The sequence below is a fragment of the Lottia gigantea genome (genome assembly GCF_000327385.1).
Source record: "Lottia gigantea unplaced genomic scaffold LOTGIsca_18, whole genome shotgun sequence".
NCBI lineage: Eukaryota > Metazoa > Mollusca > Gastropoda > Lottiidae > Lottia > Lottia gigantea.
The window spans coordinates 570,742-592,091 of NW_008708301.1; the positions used below are offsets into that span (position 1 = coordinate 570,742).

Sequence of the window (21,350 nt, forward strand, 5' to 3'; positions counted from 1 at the left end):
ATGTGCCAGTAAAAATCTAATAATTACCACCATTATATTATGTTTTTATGATATATCAACTCTTATAAGGTATTTCAATAAATTAATTATATTTTTACAAATAATTTAATTATATTTACAATATACTGCCCACAATATCTACATTTTATCTATGTAAATAGGTGATAATATTCAGTGCTCAATTCGCATGTCTAAAATTAAGAATATCAAAAGATGAAAAAGTAGAAATTGAGCATGAAAAATGTATTCCTTTTATATTTAAGTCATTGTCGCCATCAAGGAATAAATTCTAAATGAAGTATGATGAATATATCAGATAGTTTTGTAAGACACTAATTTTCTCATAAAATTATAATTTCAAATATGTTTTCTTCAGGTTGGAAATAGATATGTAGTATTTATCAAAATGTTTGTTCATCTAAAACCTTGTGTATTAAATTATGCTCAAATTTTAATATCTTCATCATGACAGAATTTTTATTTTCAATCTATTGTAATTTCTTGTAGATTTTTCATGATATAGTTCTAATGAAGACTGATAACAATGTTTACTTAAAAAGTTACAATTGTGTCAAAAACAGCCCTGCTTTAATAGTTGGAGTCAACTTTTGAATGAACTATGCCATAGTGTCTATTGCACTGAACCAAGGTTTAAATCTAGGTTGATATCAATGTTAAACTGTAGTTTCTTCTCCAGGACCAATAGGATAACTTCTAACATACATGTCTTTATGAAATGAATCTGAAAAAAACAATTAAGTATTTCAATTAGAGAGATACAAATATGTGGTTTATATACTTGGAGAGATTAGCAAAGAACTAAAAAAAGAATCAAAACAAATTAAAGAAAATACAAAATGAAAGAATTGAGAGATTATAAAATTGTAAAAATTTTCAAAATAATATTAAATCAAAACAAGAAAAGTAGCTGATGAAATAAAATCTTGATATTTTTTTCAGATTCTTTTTCCATATTATTTTCCCTTCCCATGAAAATTTAACCAAAAACCATTAAAAGAAAATAAAATATTAAAACAGAAAAAGCAACTAAATCTACAACATTCTGGGCTTATACACTTAAATAAGCAATAATTTTGCAAAGTTGACAGTAATGTCTAGACAGCAGAACATAAGCAAATTTTGGCAACTGGCAGTTGTTAGTGCCTTCAGGATTACAGCAATTGATCAAATTCCCCCAGATGCTTCCAGTTGATGAAAATATAGATTCTGTCAGTTGTAATGTTGAGTTACCATTAAAACAGATTATATAATGTTAAAGACATCAATACATGTACACACAAATTATAAGCATAGTGTAGACAGGATACAATTCAAACTTAGCTATTTACTTTGCCTTAAAGCTTGGTAAATAACACTACAGCACTTTTCGTTTCTATATTAATATAGCTTCCAATATTAGTTTATATTATACAATACACAGCAATCTATTTGAACATGTTATCAAAAACATCATAGCTCATCTGGCTCATAGTTCATCTTCACTTGATTGGATAATATTATCGCTGGAATAATCTCAACCAATCAAAGTGATTGAAATTATTAAGTGTAGCTCAGTTATCCTGTTTCTGATAACAGTCCATTGGTTAGTAATTGATATATTCTAGCCTAGTATACGTTATTTTTCTTTCACCTTCTTACCTCTTATTTACAATTTGATAGATTTTCTCTTTCCTAAATAGAAATGTATTCCTTATTTTTTGTTTGTTGTTTAAAAGATTTGATACAATTAGTGAATACAGATTTCTAACAGTTTGAAATGCCCTACAGGGATTAAGGAAATTGAAATATGTATCTTATGATTTTCTGTCTTTTGGGAAGACAAAGGCTGGGAATAGCATATTTATATCTTTTTTAATGGAAAGTTCAGGAACCCATTGAAACAGAAGTAAGAAATACTTACCATTACTGCCTGATGATATAGAAGGCGATATATTTCTACGTCTAATTGGTTCGAGATATGTGGACGGTACCCAGCCTTCACTACCTAGTGATAAATGATGAGCAAACCACCAACCATTAGTACCAACTCTTAATATTTCTACTATATCACCATCTTTTAAACCTAATTCATTATCATCTACAGGGAAATAATCTGCTAGAGACATGAACTGTTGGCGGAATGAAGGCTGGAATAACATAGAAGAACCAATTTTAAGAACCAAGAGAGATTAGCAGTCCAAAGAAAAATGCTGAAACCATGACAGGTCATGAGAGAAGTCAGAATTTAAACAATGTAGCTGACTAATATCAAGTTCTACTATGCTTGTAGTATACTATCTTTGTAATATTGTTTTTTGAGACTGGATATTACTTTTTTTCTAACAGAAAAGGATTCATCTCAAGTGTTTCAGGTATAAGGCTCATGAAAAGGTTAAGTTTCCATTATTTAGAGCTAATTAAGTTTAAAAGATCACATTTGTAAAAGAGCAGTAAACGTTAACCTTGTTGATGGGAAAGATAGGTTGCTTTTTAGGATCATACCTCTATTTTAGGAATGTATTTTTCAGGTTCTTCTTCATCAGTATTTGAGAACTCTCCACTAGACCAACCACCTTCATCATCTTGATAGTCTATTGGTGGCCCAGTAGGTGATTCTAATGGCGACACCATACCTAAACCTTGTGGTACCGTAGAACTAGTAGAATTATTATTATGACCATATGACACCTTCCAAGTCTCAAAACTAAAATAAAACATTACGAAATATTACAGATAAGCAATATTTTTGAGGATAGGTTTATTTTTTTTTGTAAGCTATATTTTATTCATATAGAAAAGGATTGGAGCTCTATATTACCCCTGTTGAAGATAAGTTAAAATCAACATCCAGGAAAGTATGCATACAATTGCTTCTTTGAAAGTCAGTTTCATGCCAATGAAAGATAAATCCAGCACAAAAACAATCACATATACGGTGATCTATAACTAATCATAAACTAATAAATTTTAATAAACTTACGTATAAGAAGGAGCATCATATTTTGGTACACGACTTAAATCTTCCTGAGATAATCTTAAAGGATTGGGAGGAGACACTGAAATAAATATATAGACTTTCAGTACATGATCAATAAATTAATTACCATTTCATGTGTCAAATGACAAATCTGATTGATGGAGTTGATTTGTTACCTAGCAGAATGAATTTGAAATGAAAAAGGTGAACTTCAAAAAAGTCTTCAAAATATTTTCTTACCTTTGAGTTGATCAAATTGGTTGAGAAGAACTTTTTTAATTTCTTTCACCCAAGTATCTTTTACTTCTAGAGTAGGTGCCTGAAAAAATAAAAAACATACAAAAAATAAACTTGGGAAATGATTGAATGAATTAGCGCTTAAAACTTACCCAGCTGATCACAAGGAGATTTTGATTTTGAGAAAAACGAAAGTAGAAAAAACTCATAGAAATCACATCTTGGCCTGAAACAAGGACTATTCAAATTATCTTTATATATTTTTTCATAAATTAAAAGACTGAGATGAATAATTTAAAGTTATATAGAGTAAACTAGGGTTAGCTGTGTCAATCATGTTTGATTTGAGCTCCAAATGTTAACCTCTGATTTCTCTTATGAATTTTCCCTTCATGATAAATATTGCAAAGAGTTGTAAAATTTTAAAAATGACTGACAATTTATATAATGTTGGCCTGAGAGAAGATTAATACCTGTATAATATACACTTCCTCTCTACTACGTAACCACAATTCAAATCTTCTCTTATCTCCCTTTACTGTTTCGGTTAACCCAACTTGAGACAGCTACAACAAAAAACACATGGATTTAAGATGATTTTATCTGGATCAGACTGATGATTGATAAAGTCATATTTATTTCATCTTTATCTTTGCAAAAAATGTATAATATATATCATATGAAAGTGAAGGTTGATTGGTTTCACTGTGAGTGGTGAAAAATTGATGTTGATTGGGTTTTAAGCATAACCTATAGTTCTTGTGTTCCAGCCATATATCTTGAACATGTTAGTAGCACCTGCTAGCAGTAAATATGGTTGATCTATGGTGAACACTCAGGCTTGATTTATTGAAATACTTAATTTCACTTTTTATGAAAGCACAAACCCTTAATGCATATAGTTAAACTGAATCATTGTCAGACTGATCAAAATATTCTATAATAAAAATATACCCTTACCTTTAATTTCTTTTTAAAACTATACACAGCTCCATCATGTTGAGATTCTTCCCGTTTTTTACAAAATAATAGAGATTTCTCATACAGAAACACATGTCGGTTCATAGCACGTAATCTTAGATCTTTTAATTTTTCTTTCTTATGATCTGTCCATACACTAAAACTAGCATGCATTAATAATCTTCCTTGTTCAGACATGTTCTCCTAAAAAAATACAGAAATCATGTCATAACATTTGTTTGAAATACATAATAATATTATAAAATATTAATGTCAGATGAAAAATAAAAGGATAGAAATGAAAAGGTAAAAGGAAAACTAAGATGGCTTTGTTATTTTAAAAGTCAAAGTATGAAAATTAAATGGGGTGATTTGTCCAACTGCAACTTATTAGGCTAATGACTTCAAAAGGAAAATTAAAGCACAAACAACTTAATGTAACTGACAGCTAAAAAGATAAATTTTAAGTCAAATGTACACAAGCTACCATGAACAAATTACACATCAATATTCTTTAAACTAACTTGAAATAGAAGACTGTATTTAAATTAATATCTGCTCTATTCCAGTTGATATTATTGTACTACTTTTCAATATTAAACTTACACTGGTCTCTATTGCACTCGCATACCAATTTGACTATGGCAAGAGCAATAGTTAAGAAATTCATTAAGAATTGAATTCTGATATAGTAAGTTGAAATTGAGATCAACTGGTTTGACAAATATTTTGGTTTGACTATGCTAAATCCCTTTAATATCAGTCACCAACATGCCTTATTTCATACATTAATGAGATTTTACAGCCATTACATTAACATTTCAACTAAACATAAACTACTTCTATCCATAAAACCAAATTCCCTTCAAGATATAGGCCTACAGTTATTAAGACATTTAGCTAGCTGTCATTTTCTACTTGTTACATGTACCATTATCTGCCATGTTAGACATGCTTCTCCAACCCAACATTTATTACTTACACTTCTTTATAATCAAAGTCAAAATCAAGTCACAATATTACTTAAACTAGTAATGAAGTTTCAGAAAGATGTGTAGAATAATGTAAATCAAAATGATAATTTTAAAAAACTAATGATAATGCTAAGAAGTAATGATAATGAAAATAACGATAATGGTAAAAAATAATGATAATGGAAATAACGATAATGGTAAGAAAAAATGATAATGAAAATAACGATAATGCTAAGAAGTTATGATAATGAAAATAACGATAATGGTAAAAAATAATGATAATGGAAATAACGATAATGGTAAGAAAAAATGATAATGAAAATAACGATAATAGTAAGAAATAATGAAAAATACAAAGTATTGGGTTCCACTTGTCAGCATTCAGCTCAGAGACAAACTATCTATCTATCTATCATCACTTCGCACAACTGGGTTAAAAGTCAAAAGGCATAATCCAGACACCTTGTAACACTATGTGATTTCATTTGTCATCAGAGCTTGTATTGCACTCATATACTTACAATAGTTTTTATTGATATACACTTAAATAACTTACGTTAAAACCAACAATCGATACTTGATGCATGCTATCATTTAAATATCTTAAAACACCTAACATAGTATCTAGAGCATCTTGTATATGATTCTCTAAAACAGGATCATCACCACTAAACCTTAACATTTCCTATAATATATAACACACATTGTCTTACATTATTAAAAAATTTATATAAAACAACATAATGTTTCCTTCTTATATAAATTTAAGATTAATCATTATTCATTACTTATAATAATAATACTAATAATTAATTATTATACATCCATCAAAGCTAATACCATGACCATGTTTTAAGTCAAACATTAAGGTTATAATATCTGACTGTAATGATACCTTGATGTTTGGATGAACATTAGCCATATTGGCCTCTATGTGTTATAAGTGAAAATATAAACAAGATTTACCTTCAATAAGAGTTGATATTTAGTAATTCTCTGTACAGGTTTTAATAAATAAGCTCCTAATGGTAACTTGTGACCTAGTTTTTTCTGACATTCTTTAAAGAATGGGTTGGAATCACCAATATGAGCTCTTAAAGCTTCTGATCTAGGCTTATTTTGACAATAAGAACTATACATCTGAAATTCATCTTTCTGTAAAAATAAAATAGAAGAAAGTCAATAAAATAAACCTTTCCCTTGATGAAGAACAAAAATTTAGTTTACACTTATGGATAATTTACTTTATATATATTTAAAAAAATCAACTGGTTTTCATCAAATTACTATAAATCCAGGAATCCATCAATAAGAATAAAGAACTTCAACGATCACAGTCCTACCAAAAAATGTACCATATTATGTGCTTACCCTATTTACAAAACACTTGCCAACTCTACCAGGCATATCTCGACAATTCTGTAATTCTTGTAAAAATACGCTGAAATGCAATAAAGTATATATTATAATATATTATATTTAATACAAATACTTACAATACCTAAACCATAAAATAATTTTGTTTTTCATCTTTAGAACAAGTGCAGTATTCCAGTCAAATTTTCCTCCATCTTTAAAGTTGTTGATAATAGAATTTGCCAGCTGATAGAGTCAGCTCTATCTGTAGACTACCTGACATAATCAATAACAATCTGAATAATAGATGGATAGCTGATATTGAATTAAATGAACTGGAAAATATATTTAGATTACTTTGTTTCTTTAAGTTAAAATCAGTTTACTAGTAAATCAATAGAATGCTACTTAATACTTACTCATTATGAAAATTAAATATTTCTTCTAAATTTCCAAATAAAACATGACGTTTTCCTACTAATTCACCTGGAATCAAATGCTGCATGTGTCGACTATCCATTTCTTGATAATAACCCTAGGAATAAATTAAACTTCAATAAAAGAAGACACAATGCATAGCTCTTATGATAAGTGCCTAATTAAGTGCAAATACATTAAACAATGCCTGGCTTCTAATACAGGTGGAGTAGTTTTTACTCCAAAAATGATCAATATACAATCATATGATATCAAGTTAGATATCAAATTTCAGAATAAAACTATATGGAGATTTACCTTGAGGATTTGTTGTAATTCTGAGACATAAGCTTGTTCAGTATCTATTAATTCATTCATTACATGTCTAAAATATAAACAAATTAAAAATTTTCAATTTTCTTAATAAGGTGATTCATTTCTTAAAACATACCATGTTTACATATACTTTGTAATGCATCTAATATATTTTTACTGACCTTTGTTTATATTGTAATTTATTTATACTGAGCTTTGTCTATTTTGAATGTAATGAAGGCCCTATCGATACTAACCTTTCTACAGATTATAACGTATCTTTATTAACCTTTGTTTACACTGTAATGTATCAATACTAACCTTTGTCTAGACTGTTTTGTATTTATATTAACCTTTGTTTACACTGTAATGTATCAATACTAACCTTTGTCTAGACTGTTTTGTATTTATATTAACCTTTGTTTAGACTAATGTATCAATACTAACCTTTGTCTAGACTGTTTTGTATTTATATTAACCTTTGTTTAAACTGTAATGTATCAATACTAACCTTTGTCTAGACTGTTTTGTATTTATATTAACCTTTGTTTAGACTGTAATGTATATATACTAAACTTTGTTTAAATTGTAATGTATCTATACTAACCTTTGTTTAAACTGTAATGTATCAACATACATGTGTACAGGTCGGGAAAAAAAATCTGGAGATTTGCCTTGAAAAATCTGGAGATTGGGTGAAAAGTCGGGAGATTTTTCCATACAGTATCAATACTAACCTTTGTTTAAATAGTAATGTATCTATACTAACCTTTGTTTAGATTGTAATGAATCTATTTCTGGTAAAGAAGATACAGACATAGAGGATAATGAACTACGTTGTGTATGAGAATCTGTTGTATCTGCATAACCACTACTAGCTATACTACTAGATTTACTACCATAACCAGATGATGGTGGATTCATATTTACATTATGGTCATGTCGTATCTATAATAAAATATAAAATTGTATCATTCAGTACTTACAATATGGGGGACCTGTTTGTACTTTGTACACAACTAAAAGTTTACTGCATTGTACATTGTACAGTGTCCTATATCAGGACTATTTGCCCAATAATGTATAATTTTCATTTTGTTAATCAGAAAAAAACCAATTGACCATTAAAACTAACAAACCTGAAAATTTGTGTTTTTGTCTAATGATGTATTACTACGCCTGGTATCAGATTTGCGTCTGAACTCTGAATTGTAGTCAGACTGTTGATGAAGCTGATGATGATGATGATGATGAGCTGGTTCAGGATAGACATGTTGCACTGGACGATTGTTAGGGTACCGAGTTAACTTCTGTAGACTTTCTTTACGTTTAGCAAACATCCCTTGTACATCATCCATTCTTTTCAATACTTGCTGTACTGTATTCTATTATTATAATATTTCAACTTCAATCTGGTGTTTTAAACTTAATTAATATTCTTTTCAATTTCATTGAACCTTTGAGGTCAAAATACTGGGAAGGTCTATTACAAAATATAACAAAACCATTCTAATATAAAGCATTGTATATTGATATAATAATCATGTAAAGAGACATCAATTTATTGGTCAAAGTTTAATGAACAAATAATTCACAGTGCATTCTAGTAACTTGCTACCTTTCAACCACCCAAATCCCTAGAACATAGCAGTCACAAACTAGGGAACTATACTGAATACCACACACGTTACCATACATAACACATAAATAACCTACTCTCGTTTCTGGAGTCATCATATCTTCAAATAGTTGTCGGAACTCTCTTGGATTGTTGAGTTTTAATTCTTTAGTTGAAGAAAGATATGTTTCTATATCACGTAAAGCTAATTCTGCACCATGAGGTGTTTGACAATTCTCTAATGGTTGACTTGCTAATAAATCTACACCCCTTGAACACCATTTATTAGCCTAAAATAAACCATAAATCATTGGAAACTGTCATAAAACATTTTATCTTAACGTACCAACAAACTGATACTATTTAACACTTTTCTGAAATTAGTGACTAGACATACAAAATACAGATTAGCTCACTTTGATGGTAGTTTACAAATTATTAAATTAATTAAAGTCTAGTTGTCTTTTCCAACATTTTAAAGATGCCCAGTCTTGTAATAAACTACTTTTAAAACATTTCTTCTATAAAACTTGGTAATTGATAAGAAACCAGGACCTTATTCATTCAATTTTATTGTGAATTATATAACAGAGCATACAAAATGGAGTTAGCACCCTTGCATGACAAATTTTTCAGATATTTATTATTCGGACTATAATTGATTTTTATTTTTTCTGATTCAAACGTAACATATATGTTGTTACTAGCCTAAGACAGAGATAAATATTAATTCAGTAATATTATTCTTGCAGACTAAAGAATTCATCACTTTTCATATATAAAAATCTAATAAATCTTATCCATATTTAAATATAGCTTACCTTATCTAGCCTTTCATGTAAATCATGGGACTTGTTGAGGATTTCTTGTCTTTTTCTCATACATTCTTTATACTGTTCACACATTCTCTGTAACTCCAGACATTTTGGTCGAATACAATCTACGGCATAGTTGTCATCTAGCATCACTTGATCATTTGATTTCATTCTCTCTGCTGCTTCAATATCTTTCTGTAATTAGAAAATAGAAACATTAATCTTAATAAGAATATCATAGTTTTCACCATGTTATAACGACACTCTGATAAAACTAATCTATATTTTGTCATGTAACAACACATGCTACAGAAAAGTACTTGATTCACATGACTACATTCCATGTTAAATCAATTCTTGAAGTTCATTTAAGAGCACATAAGCACAGAGCTATTTATTATTTAATTTAAATTTGCCTCTGTAAATATTTATGATTGTATGCATATTTTCTTGCCAGGTTATGTATTATATTGTCAAATCTTGTATCATAAGTCTTTTATCATTATTGTCAAGTTTTGTAATATATTTTTGTATCATATTGTCAAGTTTTGTAATATATTTTTGTATCATATAGTCAAGTTTTGTAATATATTTTTGTATCATATTGTCAAGTTTTGTAATATATTTTTGTATCATATTGTCAAGTTTTGTTACTGATGATAATTATACAATATATATGTGAGGATTATAACAAATTGAAGATGTAAAAATCACTTAGTTTACTAAAAGGTTACAATGTTTAGAGTCTGAAAGTTATTTAAAAATAGGAGGTGTTTAACACGCCAGTATTATAATCCTGTCTCAAGATCACAACAACAAGTTACTTAAAACTACCATAGTCATGTAGAATTTCAATAAGGTTACATTTTAAACACTGTCTAGAAAATGATTTCAAACTACTTGATTAACTGGTGTCTTCAACACCATCATACAATCAACCACCATTACTTCTGATTTGGATAAAGATTCCAGATTAAGGCATAGGTTCTCATCTAAAGCAAAGTTGGCAGATGTTGCATGTTAGCATGTTGGACCAGTGCTGACAACTAAGCTGACACAAACATGTGAACATGCACTTATTTTTCTATAAATTCCATAAGTATCCATATTATTCTACACATTTTCAAGTTGTACTCAGTAAACTTTTTTAAAGAAAATAAAATTGATGAGAGATTGTATGTATTTAAACTGCTATAGTATAAAAGAAGTATCTCTATAGAGAAAATTATAGACCATCCTGTTTTCAAACAAATTGTACAATAAGAAGAATATTGAATGGTATACTGTTTAACCTATAGAAAGATCTTTATGTCAGTCTCCTATCCTTTCTTAGATAGCATGTATTTGAATAACTTTACTGATATGAACTTTTCTTCTCAGCAGTTATGTGTAAGTTTCAATAATTGGGAATCTATTCTATTATCGAAAAATGTGGCAAATTTCAAGAAAATATATGATTGGCAGTAAAATCTGTAAAGATACACCTAATTCTCAATCATAAATCTTAACATAATTTCTGACGTCAACAAATAAGAAAATAAAGAAAAACTTGCAAAATAGTAAATACTCACTATAGAGCAAACACAATCAAAATTCATTTAATCCAGTAGAAGTATCGCTTACAAGAAGAATGATAAAGTATGCCAAGACTTGCACTTTCTTTCAACTACAAGACAGCAGGTAATCCAAGTATATCTTCTTCCAATTAAAAACAAGCTCTGTTTTAATAATCTATTACATCCTTGACATTGTCCACATCAATCAATAATACATGTATATAATCCACAGACCAATAAAATCCTTCAAGAGATGTACTATCAGGAATGTAAAAGACAATGCCTATAATAGTATAGTATGAGTAACACATTTAAAAGTTGATGATAAACAATAGCATTATTCATACCATAGAAATGTATTATTTATTGATTATTTCAATAGTAAATTCCTAGGGTAAATTAAATCTTAATGATTGAGAAAATCTATTGATGTTAAAATGGAAAAATCCAGCACAGCTGACCTTCTGAGTCTGTGGTCTGATTCGGACAGTACAAAATGGTCTGAGCGCAGTAAGTCTGATTTGGACAGCAAAAAATGGTCAGATACAGACAGCACAAAGTGGTCTGATTCAGACAGCACAAAATGGTCTGATTCATATTTTTATCCCTTAAAAAGAACATGGGTCACAATATTCCTGTTTTAAAATGGCATAAATATGATGTGAAATAATTTTACCATATCCCATATCATTACTAGAATAACTTCCATGCCCACTTTTGGGAACATCTGATGCACCAGCAATGTTCAGTGTTTGTAGTTTACACATTTTGGGAGACTACGTTTTACTTCAGTACATACCATTAAATTACTGTCCTGCACTACAGAGAAAAATATATTTTTTGTGAAAATCTGCTGAACATAAGAAACTTTCATTAATTTCACCTACTTTCAAATATCTGAGGTAAATCAAAATGAACCATCAAACAATCAACCACAACCTACTGACCACTATTTAATATTTTAAGTTATATTTATAAAGAGATATGTAATAACAGTTTTATATCAATAATAACTGACCTCCACCTGATAATATATTCTTATCAAAGTTATAATATTACATTGTCTATATATTATAACAGGTATAACTAACTGCTCTAAGGAACAATTTCAAGGCTTGTTAGTTTATCAAAAACCCACTAAAATACATGTACCATAACAAACTAGTTATCTGTGATATGATCCTGAGGGTAAAAATGTTAAAATCAAAGTTGAAATCTTGAATTCAGTCAGAATTGCTGTTTATCATAGCCGAGAATTTTTGTTCTTAATTAAATGAAATACAGTATCATTTTAAGAAGCAATCCTGTGGTTTCTATGGGTGTATAGGTATCAATACTTGTTGAGACTGAATCATACATTATCGACTTTATTTGCAGAATAATTATTCATGCTGGAATTATTTATGCTGTTAAAATCTCGACAATAACACTTAAATCTAACAAAAACATTTCAATAGAATCAGATAACATACAATTCAACTTTGGTTTCACTCCAAAAAACACTGATCACAATATACTTGGTGGCATTTTATTACACTGATTATCTTAGATTATACCACACTCTGTTAAACTTTATTACATTTAATACACTAGATTACACTAGGTTACTCAGGTAGAGCTACTAGGTCATATGGGACTGGATACAACACAATTTAACTACACACTGAACAATGACAATACATGTGTCTCTGATAGACCCTAATATACCCCTCATTTCTAATGTTAAATATCTCCAGCTGACCTCCTACTGTCAACACAGATATACTTAATCTATACTATAATCCTTGTAAATAGGTTAATATGGTGTCTTACAGAAAATAATACTTTATCTTACTAAGATGTAAAGATGCATTAAGAAAATATAACATTCAGAAACTAATAAATAGTGTACAAATGACATTAATGAAAATTCAGATCACAATCCAAAAACAGATCAAAACATGAAAATCAAAATTGAACTCATCACAAGAATTCAATTTGGAGACCAGATCAAAATCCATATTCAAAATAGCTGTAAAATACTAAATCCAAATGAGAATTCTGATACTTGATTTTGAGAAGCCAAACAAAAATTTAAAATCTACCTTGACAAACTCTCTATCTTGATTGAAAACAGAGTTTGTAATACACGTTTTTATGAACAGACGCGACATCGTCTTTAACAAAAGACAAGGTTTGTTATCAATATGTGTGTATATAATCTATAGTTGACTGAACTGGGGTATATTATTAAACCTAGAGTTATATCATTAGAGGGTAGAGAGAGCGTGTGAAACTCTTGCTAAAAACTTGTTTGGTCATTTAGAGCATCTTGTGACTCCTTTGTTAAAGAAGATATACTTATAAATATATACGTAAAATATGCCACAATTGTCTTGGATTGCATAAACACACTTTGTGGTTACCACAATATTTCCACTTTGTTATCTATTGTTATGTCACGTTTTATAATCAAATGAAAATGCATAAGATTGCAAAAGCTAAATTTTGCAAGAGAGGTGGTGGATAACCATACTAGATCATCTAGCTAAAGCAAGGTTGCTCTGTACAGAGATAAAAATTTAGCAATAACTTCCTAAAAATATACAATTACTTGTCCTTGACTGAAAGCAATTTCTCTTAGCTGCAGTTATCTACCAGACAATGCTAATCAAACTAAAAAAAAGAACTATATTTGCATGCACTGATTGAAATTAAAGTTGTATAACTAATTTACAGTTGAAAGAATAATAATTGATATATAAATAATTAGGTGATGTGTAAATTAATAGAAGAATAGGTAATTAGCATAGATAGAACAATAGTATTACAACATGAACATCTGTGTATAATATCTGAATATAAACATTCAAGACTTTGTGTGACCTACACAATATGTTCATGTCACGTTTATCTTAAAAATATTAAGATAATTAATGTCTTGCACAATAGACCAATTTCAAATAGTATTCACATTACTAGTAATTGGTATTTTCATTGTTGTCTGAGTAAGTTTTTTTAGTATATCGATTTTTTTCCATTTTATTTAAGTGAATTTGAATATAAGCTTTAAAATAGCATTAATAATCTTAGAATGACTTCGCGTTAATAAATATATAAACTTTGATATACCAACAAATTTGCTCACAATATTTTAGTCTGAAAAATCAAATGTTAACAAGAGTTTGCAAGAAAGCAGCTTATCATATACACATAAGGGTTACTAAATAATGATGGTACACATGGTGATGACCACCACCATTTCCTTGACATAGGCATTGTACCACTTTAATTTACAAAGTACCAGAGATAATTCCTCCAAACAAATTCACAATTACAGTATACCAAAAACCAATATAGCCAAGTATTGTCTTTGCATCCATGAGTAATTCTGAGTACTTTTCAGATCCTTTATCAGTCCAAATTAATTTATCTTGTCTTGTATCTCAATATATAAATGGATGAGAAATGTATTTCATGAATAAATGAATCTCATATGAGATAATAAAAGTTTTTTTTCAATTACCACTATGAATATATTCACAAATTATCTATCATTTGATTAGGAATTTGACTTATTTAAAGTGACATCCATTAATTCCAAAATATTAATTTAACCATGATGTTGTCCACCCTACCTATATGATCACTGACACAAACTAGAACACCCAGTAAAATTAATTTATTTCCATTCCAATTCATCACATTAATATAGAGAGACTAACTTAGTCTGACCAAATGTAAACTAGACTTTACCAGTGTTACCAGGATTTTGATATATATTAAGAGGGTAATGACAATAATGTCCAGTCAACCATTTTAAAGTCTATAGATCAATATAAATACAGTTCTGGACACAGGTGACTAGAACTTATTGAAAACTACATAATACCTACCACTGGATGATTGAGTAAAATGATTGAGTAAAATCATTGATATGGAACCAATATATAGGTTATATGACAGTAATACATGACTGTACAAATATAAATTTGAGGGGGAACCATGGTTAGATTATTTCTCAGGGCTGAAATTTTTATCACAATGTTGTGAGGTTCCCCAATAAAAATAGTTTGTTTCACACCCACTTCATTTGTAAGAAATTTCAAAATAATGATTTTAATACCTCAAGCTATGCAATTTTGTGACATTTGACCTGAAATATGTGTCAGAATGAATAAAATCAATTTTATTTTCCTGGGGTTTGGCAAATGGAATCTCAACCCCAACAGTTGCTCTCCTCCACCCCCAATTTAGTCTGCCCCCTATGTGTACCCCAAATTACAAGAGGCTGGCAGTGCCACCAACCTGCTCATGATACATCATAAAATGCTCTGCTTCATCCTCTTTACCAAAAATAGTAGAGAGATCATTTCATTTTGAATAGTTTGGTCCAAATCTATGTTTAGGTCTATATAGCATTAAAATTCACCAGGTATTATTCAAACTCAATAGAGCAAGTATGATTGAGGTAGTCTATAATGTTTTATATATAATAAATACATAATAAATCCTGAATAATTTAATAAATTATGTTAAATAATGAAGGATATGCATTGAAGAATGTAGCTGTATTGAAAACTGTTATGAGAGATTATATATTTGTTCCCCTTAAAATGCAGTATTTTCTTTTTGATTAAGTCCTTGAGGTAACCATATTATATGCCTACTTAAAACAGACCAAGAGTTTGTCACACCCAAAATGATGATATGCTTTGTTTCTGGCAGTTATAGCTTTTTAATGAAAATTCTTACTTGATCACGATGAATCTGGGTCCTTGAAAAAAAGCAGTAGAAATCATATCCATTAGGTAAAATATTCAAGATTTTAAGAACATCACATCTGATTTTAAACTTATCACAAGCAAACAACATTAGAAACTTTTTTATACTTTTATACTTTCACTAATGAAGGTGAGTTAAGATCAAGTTTTGTGGCTTAACTACTGCCCTAAATGTAGCCTAATATATCAAAAACTTGTACAGCCTGTAGGTAAACAACCATAATAAATTACACCTTATATTGATACCCATCACTGTCAAGCTAATACAATAGGCTTGGTGTTTCATCATATACAAATATCAACTAGACTTCCTCTTTTAACATATACACACTGAAAACAACCAATGGATGAGCACCAAAAGAAATCTTGCAAATGTTTAGCCTGGCTTAATCATTACTATACGAATATCATAAATATACAAAGTTTATGCAGATAATCAGTTATTAATTGTGACTTATCTAAAAATCTAAATGTATCAATTCTGACTTGTGTAAATGATCACTTACTCAATATCAATACGAAGCTATTAACCAATATATTTATTTTCATCAACACACAGAAAATTCAAATAGAATCTGAATAACCACAGTAAGTCTACAATTCTCCAATAGTGCATGAACATGTGGGTTTTAAACTGAGGACAGATTGACAAGTATCAATATTTGAGTATGCATATTGTACATGTAAACTGTTTTAGTATATTTTACCTGCTATAATATGACAGGTTGTTTACCTTCAAATCTGTCAATATTTTACTTTTCTATTATAGGGTGTGAAATATTATGACAAGTAAAATATGATATATTGTTTCTCAGAAATAATAAGATTCCAGACTTCTGAGTGCCTGATCCAGAAGAGCAAAATGACCATGAAGAAAAAAATAATTTCGTTAAAAGAGCTCAATTTTCCAATATTTATCAAACTATAGTTAACAAAGTGTGTATGATTCACACATAAATGATTGATTTATATGTGAGTATATTTTCCAAGAAAGTATTGATATATTTCCTGTTTTTTAAAAATACTTAACATACAATCTAATGAAAAAGTAAGTATGTAATGGCAATTAAAGATGTTTACTACATACCTATCTGAGAAACTTAGACCAGACATTTTTATACCAATTAGGTGATATGTCATATTTCTATAAATGACACGTAAAGAATTCCCATGAAAATAAGACTATATAATTATAACTAACTGTGTGAATAATGTCAGAAATTGGTATTTATGGCATCACATATGACATTGACACAAAATGGTGATTTGAATTCTTACAACTCCCTCCATACAATGAGACACAAACTTCAACAACAATATACGTGAGCATAATTTACTAATTATACCTGATACATCTCTTAAGACTTGACACATAAAATTTTAAATACCAGTGCCAACAAAGCTGAATGTACCAAAAGACCAATGATCAACAAGGCTGAAAGTACCAAAAGACCAATGTTCAAAGAGGCTAAATGTACTGAAAGTCCAGTAATAAAAAAGGCTGAATGGACTGAAAGACCAATGATCACCAAGGCTAAATGTACCAAATGACCAATGATCACCCAGGCTGAATGTAATGAAAGACCAATGATCACCAAGGCTAAATGTACCAAATGACCAATGATCACCCAGGCTGAATGTACTGAAAGACCAATGATCCACAAGGCTGGATGTGCTGAAAGTACAGTGATCAAAAAGGCTGAATGGACTGAAAAACCAATGATCAACAAGGCTGAATGTACCAAAAGACCAATGATCAACAAGGCTGAATGTACTGAAAGTCCAGTGATCAAAAAGGCTGAATGTACTGAAAGTCCAGTGATCAAAAAGGCTGAATGTACTGAAAGTCCAGTGATCAAAAAGGCTGAATGTATTGAAAGTCCAATGATCACCAAGGCTGAATGTACTGAAAGGCTGAATGTATTGAAAGACCAATACTCACCAAGTCAGAAATATCTAAAGTCAAATGACCAAAACTACCAATATTAACAATATTCTCTTTAATAATAAATAATTTCATAATTCAGGATATACCTATAAATTATTATATCATAAACTAATCACTATTATTCATAATATCAATTAATGTCCAAACATAGTCTACAAGACTCAATATAATCTATAATTAAAAACATTTATATAGAAAAAATGTTGATTATTTTAGAAAATGATGTATATTTCTCTGATATCAATTACTCAGTTTGAATTTAAACTCTATTTCTAAACTGTCATCTTGAAATATTGTTGATAGAGTTACTTTTTCACTTCATGATGTAGTTGATTTATTGAGAAATTTTCAGTTTACAAAATTAAAGTGCTTTGCTTTCGTCCAGCATACCTTCTGAATCAAAACAAATAAGGGGAATTTAAAATATTGTGTAAAATATCTTTAAAAGGTTTCTGTTTTTCAAAACATGAGCAAGAACAAGGAAAAGGTTTGTTAAATTTGAGGACAAATATTTCGATAAAGATACATTAGACACACTTCATAAACCTGCCTATAGCCATTGTCCATCTTTATTCAAGTGGTCAGTTTGTTTAGGACAAGGGTTGAATTCTATTGTCCATTGGGTTTTATTGACAATATAATGATAGATGTTAGGGTGTTTGGACTGACCTTACCAATATTAAATAGCCTCTGGTCAGTTTGAAGGACAATGGTTGAAGTTAATATCTTGTAAGTATTTAATCTAAAGATGACACCTAAAGTGTATAAACATTACCTACAGTGGTCACCTTATTGATCCAAATTCAACAAGAAATTTGTGATATAAATTGTACTTAAAGACAAATGTCATAAAGTGACACAATTCCTTTGTTAAACTGATTTCAGTAGTAACCCATTTATAGGTTCCTCAATAACTTAAAGAAAATCAAACAATTTGGCATGAAATGAATAAAGCAAGAAAAAGAAATATGAGTCATATGAGCCAATTTGTAAGGGTTCCACTTTCAGAAAGTGTGGCATGTCATGTTGAAACACAATGACTTTGAATAAAAAGTAAAACCATAAAGGAAGACACCAGGATATGTCTCTATTTAAAATAACTTAAATAGATAATAAGCATTCACCTACAAATCATACAATAATTCATAATACATTGTTGGGAGCCGCAGTGACTCAGTGAGTTAAATGCTTGCTCGCTAACCTTAAGGTCCAGGGTTCAATCCCCACATAGGCCGAGATGAAACCCCAAGTGCTACAGGCTGTGCATGTTAAAGATCCTTCCAAGGTTGGAAATCAAAAAGAGCAGGCTAATGCTGCTGTCCTGGCAAAATTTTCCTCATTGCACCCTGCATGGCGTTGCCCATCTGTAGGTTACACAATCTTGTAATTGTGATTTGAGTTTTGTGACATCACAGACTTCACATTCTTGGTATGAACCAAATAATATTCTTAAACATTACAAGTTTGAAGGAAATACCTGTCTGTGTTCTAGAGGTCAAGATATTATTTCAATATCAGTATGAACAGCAAGATATCAATGTGAGTTTGAATATTGATATAGGAATATATTATATTTTAAGCTATTCATATCATATTGATCTTTTAAATCTTGTTATTATGTACATTTCATATTTAATGTCTAGTTTGAATAGGTTTCATTTGAATATTCAAATTTGATGGATTTATTAATATTGTGTGGTGTCTACAAGTTTTTCATTTACCTGTCCTGCTTTTCATAACAAAAATCAGTGACTTTTAGATTTCTTAACAATAATATGTTTAACAAAATACACCTGGTTTCAAAAGTACCACCTGTATGACCATTTGATGGCTTCATGACCATGTGCTGCCTGTATGAAATTTAGCTGTCTATATAGTGCTGCCTTTATGAACTTGTGTTGTCTATATTGTGCTGCTTGTATGATTATGTACTGACTTTATGAACATGTGCTGTATGTATGAACTTGTGCTGTCTGTATTGTGCTGCATGTATGAACTTGTGCTGCCTGTATGATCATGTACTGGCTTTATGAACATGTGCTGCCTGTGTGAAGTTGTGCTGCTTGTATGAAGTTGTGCTGTCTGTATGAACATGATCTGCTGGTGTCTGCTGCATATATAAATTATGATCTTGTCATTTCGGATTTAGGATTATCTTACACTTTGATATTCAAATTAATAATTAATTGGTATATTTGATTTAAAATTGAATTATTGAGGTTATCAACAGATCAGATATTTGGTGTATGAGGAGAGGAACTAGAACATAATTAACCAACAAACCTTATAATTATTTTACTAATGATGTATTATTGATATGTTCAATATGATAATATATGATATAATATGTAATATGAGTATATAATATCATGTTAACAGGGTGTATATCCTGTCTATCCTATATCATTATATGTTTACATGGCTAAAATATCAAACATAATAAATTACATTACCAACAACTATATAATCAGCCTATTTATCTAAATCTAAATTTATTTCATGAAAATCAAACTAAAATATTATACACCTGTCCTGATCATTTATGGTCATTTAACTTCCAAGCAGTGATAATTCTGTACATGCATGGATTTGAAGGCTAAAATTTCGACTTTAAGTGACTTACCATAATTTCAGGGTTATCTTAAAAAAATAGATCCAATCAAGATTATGTGACCTATGTGCTCTGTTCTTAATATGTATATCCTGAATACTTCTTACTTTATGAACACAAATACAGTTTCCCCAAAAAAATTTTAGTTTATTTTCAGAGTAGTTTTGGATACAGGATTATCAAAAAAAATAGTGGATTAACAAACAAAAGATAATCCCTTTCAAGTGTTATAGAACAAATCTGCTTAACGAAGATATAACCTAGATCAAAAGAAGCTCTATTTAATGGTCCTTATAATTAATCATTGAATAAAAAAAGTTGTAAAGAAAGGAACTGTAGACGACACCATGTAGATAATAGTCATAAGTAATTATTAGTATGTTAATCTATAATCTACTAGTGATGGTCACCAATACTGATCCTAGACATTGATATTTAAGTACTTATAAGTAATTGGTATAGGTCTGTTATCTGTCTGTGTTTGTTTGAATTATTTGAGACTATTTTTCTTTGTTACAAATGAGCAAGAAATCAGGACCTTATTTATGAAAAAAACTATTGGATAGAGTTCATATATTACTTAGTATAATGATAGGAGATCACTTGAGTTGTCTTGTATCTTTCTGTTGAATAGTAACTTTCACCCTACTCATAATAAAACTGAATGTAATAAAATATTTCCTTGTAAATAGTTGCCAGAGTACTACCTATAAAAATTTACCTGTTCAAATTTGATAAATGAACATAAATGAGCGTAAATATGATACCATTTTCTGATCTACAATATGAGTACCACATCAAGT

The 21,350-nt window shown here is 29.5% G+C and overlaps 3 protein-coding genes across 3 annotated transcripts; 1 reads left to right on the forward strand and 2 right to left on the reverse strand.

Annotated features, from left to right (window-relative positions):
• Positions 1 to 3,200: 3,200 nt before the first annotated feature.
• LOTGIDRAFT_113915 (hypothetical protein) lies at positions 3,201 to 7,308 on the reverse strand (the record flags this gene model as incomplete). The annotated part of the gene is made up of 8 exons (XM_009052136.1): positions 3,201 to 3,296; positions 3,688 to 3,780; positions 4,175 to 4,378; positions 5,705 to 5,833; positions 6,115 to 6,303; positions 6,520 to 6,589; positions 6,924 to 7,039; positions 7,240 to 7,308. Coding segments are annotated over 8 exons (966 nt in total), but the record flags the coding sequence as incomplete, so codon positions are not given.
• A 1,641-nt stretch (positions 7,309 to 8,949) lies between these two features.
• On the reverse strand, positions 8,950 to 9,828 carry LOTGIDRAFT_76710 (hypothetical protein; the record flags this gene model as incomplete). The annotated part of the gene is made up of 2 exons (XM_009052077.1): positions 8,950 to 9,144; positions 9,676 to 9,828. Coding segments are annotated over 2 exons (348 nt in total), but the record flags the coding sequence as incomplete, so codon positions are not given.
• A 7,780-nt stretch (positions 9,829 to 17,608) lies between these two features.
• Positions 17,609 to 17,977, forward strand: LOTGIDRAFT_158693 (hypothetical protein; the record flags this gene model as incomplete). The annotated part of the gene is made up of 1 exon (XM_009052137.1): positions 17,609 to 17,977. The coding sequence occupies one exon, from the start codon at positions 17,609 to 17,611 to the stop codon at positions 17,975 to 17,977; it is 369 nt and encodes a 122-aa protein (XP_009050385.1).
• Between the last annotated feature and the right edge of the window lie 3,373 nt (positions 17,978 to 21,350).